This window comes from Pterocles gutturalis, unplaced genomic scaffold (genome assembly GCF_000699245.1).
Source record: "Pterocles gutturalis isolate BGI_N339 unplaced genomic scaffold, ASM69924v1 scaffold7384, whole genome shotgun sequence".
Classification (NCBI taxonomy): Eukaryota; Metazoa; Chordata; class Aves; order Pterocliformes; family Pteroclidae; genus Pterocles; species Pterocles gutturalis.
The window spans coordinates 7,078-14,710 of NW_010130518.1; the positions used below are offsets into that span (position 1 = coordinate 7,078).

The 7,633-nt window shown below is 35.8% G+C and overlaps 1 protein-coding gene across 1 annotated transcript; it reads right to left on the minus strand.

The window, feature by feature from the left end:
* Positions 1-358: 358 nt before the first annotated feature.
* Positions 359-6,747, minus strand: LOC104466721 (ADP-ribosylation factor-like protein 13B; the record flags this gene model as incomplete). The annotated part of the gene is made up of 4 exons (XM_010080244.1): positions 359-435; positions 5,403-5,471; positions 5,930-6,046; positions 6,522-6,747. Coding segments are annotated over 4 exons (489 nt in total), but the record flags the coding sequence as incomplete, so codon positions are not given.
* Positions 6,748-7,633: the final 886 nt, after the last annotated feature.

Sequence of the window (7,633 nt, forward strand, 5' to 3'; positions counted from 1 at the left end):
CAAGGTCTTGGTGAGAATGTACAGTCCAGTATTATGATCTTGAAGGTATTTTTCTTCAGGTTTACAGCTCTGTATTCTCATATGTATAATCAAATAAATATTCAATACCATGTTCATAGGAGCATCCATGGACATATAGACCTTTCTTGATCTCATGCTAAATCCTGAAGAAGAGCTGGTGGTGTGAAAAGTAAATTACGAACTCTGACCAAATAAGTACAACAGAATGAACTCCATGTTTAATTGTCACCAAGTTATTTTCCAACAAGCTGTCATTTAAAAAATTTTCTTTCAAGGGCAAAAAACACTTCTGCTGTCATTTTTGTATGATGTTTTTTAAATGCTATTTGTGATCCAGTTAAGCAATGACATCATGGGTGTCACTGTTGGGTCTTTGGCGTATAGTCAGCGGGGGCAGAGGCTTTCCATAGAAATCTGTATAAGAAATGTCAGAGAAGAAAAACACATTAATCTGTCATTTACCATCTCCCTTGCTTACAGGCTGTTTAAATAAGTTAAATTCTTGATTCCTTAATGAAAGCTAGGTAGCCTACAAGCTTAGAGCTAATTCCTACAAGCAGCTTTCAGACATAGTGCTAATTAATGTCTGGAGGTGTATTGAATAAAACAGGGTTTAACTACATTTTGTTCTACATGCATCAGCATTCGCAAGATCAAGCCCAAAGGTAATCAGTAAACATCCCTAAAAATAGGAAACGAGAAATCCAAAGTGTACAAACAACAACTGAAAAAATGAAGTATCAAAATTTGAATGTTGCTGTAGTCAAGTCTGCATTGCAATAACGTTTTAAGTAACAGCAACGCTAAGCAGCATCCCAAATTTTGGGACCATTTATGCATGGCATTTATCTTGAAAGACATACTAACTTTCTAAAAGAACTATATTAAGATTTTTTAGATAGAAGTGCAACATTTCCTTTTGTCAATAAAAGAGTTTAAAGTGGTAAAATAGTTCAAGATAAAGTTATTAAGTACATCAGAAGAGAATAATGAATATTCTCATTTGCAATTGATATAGAAGAAAAAAAACATGCAGGCTGGTACACACAAAATATTTCACAGGCAAAATAATATCATGAAAGATGGTAAAAGGAAACAGGTAGAAATCAAGAAAAAATAAAAGCAGCTTTTTGAAACATTCAAATCTCAATTTCATTAATACAGACAACCTCCTCCTCAAAAAAGCCTCATGGTCTGCCAACACAAAATTCAGCTTTAGTAAATCATAGTTTTCCAAGAAAAATATATTCCACTTGGTCTACATATGCAATAACTTGTGTTAAAATTGCATTCCTGAGCTAAAATCAACAAAAGCAAGCACGTTGAATTACATTACTCTAAGAATATGTGTACATGCCTATAGGATCAAGGTTTTAGTTATCCTTACATTTAAATCAGTAAAATAACACTTTCATGTTATTGTTCTAAATCCTTTGATTTTAAGAGAGCTAATTCAGTGTTATGGCAGCATGTGAAAAGCAACAAAACTGCAACAAATTATTATAGGGTAAATGAAAAACTGTCCGATGGATATTTTTATTAGTTTCTTGAGGTCTGGCAAACAACTTTAGGACTGGCAGACAATTTTACCTCCTATAATGAGAGGTTTATTATTCTTGTAAATATATCCTCCAGTAACAGTAAACAGACACTCATTACCTAGTGTTGTGCTAGAATCATTAGTGTGACTGGAAAAATTGCAGCCTTTAGTGAAAATAAGTGTATGAAGATTTATATAATTGACTCTACTGCCTGTGAACCCTGCCTAAACACCCAACATAGTGTTCTCTGCTAAGAATGACACAAAAATGACTCAACATATGCACTCAATAGCCTGCTCACCAACACTTAAATTTTTCAGTTTGCACATTAAATCGCTACGAATACCTAGCATTAAAACCTGGACTTTTGGATGTTGTTTCAAGCTCACACCACACTAATTTTATATATTTCAGCAGCAAGGTCTACCACATATCCGTGACACTTTCCAAAAAATTATTTGTAAGATAAAAACAAAGGAATAACTGCTATCCTAACTAACAAAGACCTGTACTAGAATGCATGGGAATACGGAGAAAGACCTGTTTCTGTGTTTTAACATGGACTAGCAGAAATCAACACTATCAAAAGTCCTCTCTGTTGTGAAGCTTAAGGGAGTTTCTTGACTTACATTGAGGAGCCATCAAATGATGCATTGAGACACTCTTGGACACAGACTTTGAGTGTACTCCTGAAAATAACTTCTGTGCATAACTACAGCTCCTTAAACTTTTAAAAGCAGTCTGTTAAATATTTTTTTCTTTCCTTGCTCTTATGGACATTAACAATTTTACCTGAAGTCCTGATAACAGCATCTACTGAGCATCCTACTGGAGCTGAGGTTTTTCAGCCTGGTCTACATGAGGGCAGGTACTCATTTGCCCCATATACAAAGCCTTTTCAGACACTTGGCCAATAACAGTTTGTCAAAGCAAATTCTTTAACATAATGCAGTATTGCTATAGGAAACAGTGCACTTCAGAGAATCCAAAAATCCCACAGAAAAGCAAGCCTGACTAAAGTTGTAGCTAAAGGAAATTAAAAAACAAAACAAAACAACAACTTTAAGCTCACACTGCAAATTGTGCTTTCAAGACACTTATATATCAACTAAGCAGGAAACCAATAAGGAAACCAGGCCTTTTTGTTTCACAAGATTGAATGCCTGAAAAACTTTCAAAGCCACCCTTACAGTGAATTTTGGGCAAAGCTGGGAAAAAAAAAAAAAAGCCTAAATAATCAAAACTGATTTATTTCTCTGCTGAAGGGACAGACAAAAAGAAGTTGGTTTCCAGAAAGTTGCAATTCAGGGAATATTCTAACAAATAGATCAAAGGTAGTGTCCACTGGCCTTAGGAAAATTCAGATGAGTTTCTAGGCAGAGGCAGGTTCTCCATCCGCAAAATATGTAAAAACTCATTGAAAAACACTGTTGTGTGACAGAAAACGGGCAAGGACAGATGACAAGCTAAAATCAGTGCAAGATGGACTTGGTAGTGTTAGGTCAATGGTTGAACTTAATGACCCTTAAGGGTCCTTTCCAAACTAAGCGATTCTATGATGCTACAGCTCTCAAATGGTCTGAGTAAAAAAAAAACTGCTTTAAGCACAATAAGTAATTGATGCTCTTTGATATCAGGACCTAACTAAAGGTTAGACAATGCTGGAACATGAGTTTGCAGAGCTTTTTTCATCTATAAATAGTGCTTTCCTAATATGTGCTTTCTTGCTTTCTCAGGATTTACTGTACCTATGTGAAACTTGCGAGTGTCTCAAAATTCCTGAAAAAAAACCACATCTCAGCAAAGAGCAGGCAATGTCTTGAATTCAGCTGCTAAGTTCTGAACACTCCAAGTTTCCTCTGATCTCAGTGGTTACACCTCTGGTCAAGAGATTGTTCCCCTACCAACATATTTCCATCGTTAAATTCCAAAATACTTTATTATCCTTACGTTACAAATGGACTAAACTAACACAGATCTCAGGTTACTGACTTACGCATCAATGAGTAGGGAACCTAGCTTAAGCAGTTGTTTTCCCCTTTGTCCCACCCATGCTCTTGCTACAAAACGCAACACCTCCCTTAAGCACAGATCAAAATTGGGTATCACCCCTTCCCTTTCTTACCATCCCTACCTCTTCATCTGGCTTTTCTTTCTTGCCGCTTTCTCTCTACATGCCTTTAAAAAAAAAAAAAGAGCAAGATGGTTTTATGATTAAGACTACAAATTACATTTTCTGCACATAAATTATGCTCCTGTGAAAAATAAATATCTAGTTTTTAGAGATCTTAATTCCTCTTTAGGCATCTTTTGATTCTTTGGCAGAGAAACTCCATGTTCTGTTGCTTCAGAACTTCAGCAGGTATGTCCACACGGTGCTGTACTACGTGATAGCAGTACAATCAGCTCAAGTTAGGGTTAAGCTCAAGGATCACTACAGCCACTCTGAGCTCCTTTCTCTATAAGTTCCTCAATTAATATTCTCTTTGTTCAATTTTCATAAGTGTTCCCATTGCTATAGTTTGGTTATCCTCGTCTCATATTACTCCAGATGTCTCCATATTCACTTGCTTCTTCAAAATTTGAAAAGTAAAAATGTAAGAAAAACAAATAAATTATCATCTAAAACTGATAAAAGATGGAGTATGAGGATACGAAAAACAATCTTCCACAGTCTTCCAAAAATAGAAAATAGTCATTACTGAAGAGAGAAATCAAGAATCTGCCTACACCACCTTGACATTTCCAGTTATTAAACTTATTTCTCCTATCAGTTGGTGAACTTTCAGGGACACTGGCTCTTCAAAGAAAACATCAGATCCCAACCTTTACCAACAAGACCTCTCCCTGCAGATCAAGTTTTCCATTGGAAGTCTCACTATTTCTGCAAGCAAGTTTATGTTGGGCTGTTCATCATAGCTGGAATTGCAGTCCCTCATTTGGAGTTGCTAACATAAGGCACTCAGTTCAGAGGTGCCCACATTTCTTCAGCTTTCTTTCTCACAAGAAAACACTCCCAAATCAATGACAAAAAATCTTACTGACTATGCTTCTAAAACCATATTGAAACAGTAGCAGAGAGCAGAAGAAGTTTTAGACTATGTCAAGAGGCAACAGAAGAAATCAGCTTACACACAGCAAATTCATTTGGACGTGGGCTGTGGTTCACAGAACTCCAGAAATACACGGGACGCATTTTGGCTCAGTACAGTGAAACAATTAGCCCTTCCACATCCGTGTGGAAACAAACAGGCAGCTTAGTGCAGAACTAGCCCGGATGTGGAAAAGCCACCATGGATCCCAAATTAGTAAGACCTGGTGAATCTCTGCAGTCCTGCTCAGGTGTTCTTGCAGTATCCTCTCTGCTGAGTGCCTCAGACTTCTTCCAGCATTCAGGTAACACAACTCCTGTCCCCATTACATCACATAATGATGAACTGTCTATATATGGACAATGGAAATACACTTTGAAACTTTAATTTTGAATGAAATATGTGTTTGGTCTATTAAAGTAACTGGTCCTGTTACTCTTTTTTATGGGATATTATAATATGTAAGTGCATGCTGCTATGCAAAAAACTTCAGAACATTAATGGCTTCTGATATCCCATGCCACTTTAAACTTCATAAGGGAATCTGAGAGAACTTACTCTTTTTGGTAAAAAAAATAAGACTTGAAAAATCAAAAAGATGCTTTCTACTAAGCAAAAGGGTTAGCTTTTGGTCAGTGAAACTGGGATTAGGAAATTAAAAAAGATGAAGAATGAAATTAATGTAGAAGTGAATGAACAATGGAGAATGTTTTTTAAAAATTACAAAACCCAAAATATTTTCAATTACCAGCATGATGTGTTTCACCAAGAGGCTCAAGTTTTCGAAGTCTATTGGGTTTGGGAGTTTCCCAGCCAACTAAAGGAAAACAAAGACAGTCAAAACACACCACGACTGCACTTGATTTTGATTAAATGTACAGAAGCCTGTTCTCTTTGTGAGAAATCAAAGCATTTAGAAATGCCAAAAGTATGTAATATACTGTAAATATGGCAAATAATTATGAAATGCTTTAAAAACAAACTGACTTACAAATATTGATATTTTTAATCACTTTTTCATCAGTGAGTAGTCAAGTCTCTGACTCTCTTTTATGAAAATAGTAACATCTTCCCCCCGCAGAATGGAGCAAATCAATACTCCTGAAAGTTCATACCATGAAGTGGGAAACTGCATCAAAGATTTCCCGGAGAGTAAGATTTAGTAGCACATCTCTTTTATGAAGACCATTCCAGTTTCATCATTCACAAATGAATATTTTAAAGGCTTAATAACCACAAATTGAGACATTGATTATTGTTTATAAGTACACGTACCTGGTGGAAGAGCTGATGGTGGCATAGTATTTTTGGGAACAGCATCGTCTGTATTAACAGGTTCTACTCTGTGGCCCCTTTTTAATTTTGGTTTTTTATTTTTTTTCTTACTGTTATCTACATCAAACAGAAATAAAGCAGTACATATCATACAGTTATATTCAGAGAACATGTTAGATCATCTTTTAATACAATTGCTGGGGTGAGATGAATTTTCAATCCAAACTTATACACAAAAGCATGTGAAATGTAAAATTTACACAACATTTTGCTACAGAAAATAAACTGTAAGCATAAAATATATGCAAACTCCAAGTTTTAATAAAGAAATTCAACTTAGCTTGGTATTGATGAAAAGTGGACCACATATTTGATTATGATAAAAATGAACTTAATTTCAGATACAGTATCAGTCATACCAAGAAACATGCACTTTTTCATAGCAGATTTTCCAATACAATAACCTAACGATGCATTTTTAGGTTTTCAGTAGATTAACTTGACATGTGGTATCATGAAAAATAATACAGACAAAGGGAAGAACTATGTGAAAAATAACATTAAATGACACATTAAAAGGAAGCAGTTTTACCTGAATCAAGGCATTCTGAGGCTTCCTGCTCATTCTTTTCTTCATGCTGCAAAAGCTGTGTAGTTGCAGAATTGCATGTTTCTAGTCTACTATCATTTGTGTTTTGGCTACTGCTCCTTGACAAGGGCTGGGCATCCACTTGTTCGTGCTCTGTTTGTGACTTCAATACAATTGTAGCCTTTTCAGTCTCCAACTTTTGACGCTTCTTTTCAATTTGTTTTTCATTCTAACAAAAAGGATAATAATTTTTTTGACAACTTCTAATGCTGTAAACTGACTAATAAGACAGCAAGGTTATTTTAAAAATCAAAATATTCCTAACATATTCTTCTGTCCCACCTCTAGCATAGAAAATATATTAAAATAGGTTAAGAAATTAAATATCCAATATCCTTTCCAGAGGAAGGGGGGAGGGGGGCGGAAACAAAAAAAAAAGTATTAACAACAAAACAAATTATCTTTAGGCCTATACTCTGTTTTCTTCATTTCTTTTTGGTCATATGACAAAAAAATGTTAGCTATATAAACAACATCAACAGTGCTGACCAAAATCTTAGAAACCTTCCTGATTTCTTCCTCTTCACTTAACTTTTTTTTTTTTAAATGTTTTAATGAAAACAAAATACACATGGATAGAGTTTAAGTATCCAGAAAGTGCTACCATGACTTGGTCAAATAACAATTGTGTCATACAGACTCAATGACAGGCTGTTTCACACGTTCTGTATCACTAAATCACCATCTCTGCAATACTCACAGCTATACGCTTCTTTTCTTACTCTGGATGTTATTATAAAGTGTATTATTGTGCATGTAGCTGACTGTTGTGGTTTTGTGTGGTGGGTGTGTTTGGTAGCAAGGGAGGGGCCACAGTAATGGTTCCTGTAAGTAACTGCTAAAGGTTTCCCCTTAGTCCCATGTCTGTTCTAACAGCAAGAGAAGAGCTACAGTTGTGGCTCCTGTACATAGCTGCTAAGAGTTCCCCCAGCTCCAAGTCTGCTCCTGTAGTGAGGGAGGGGCTACAGTGGTGGTTCCTGTAAGTGATTGCTAAGGGTTCACCCCCACCCCCAAGGTTCTAGTAGAGAGAGGTGGGCCAATGCAAACCTTATGAA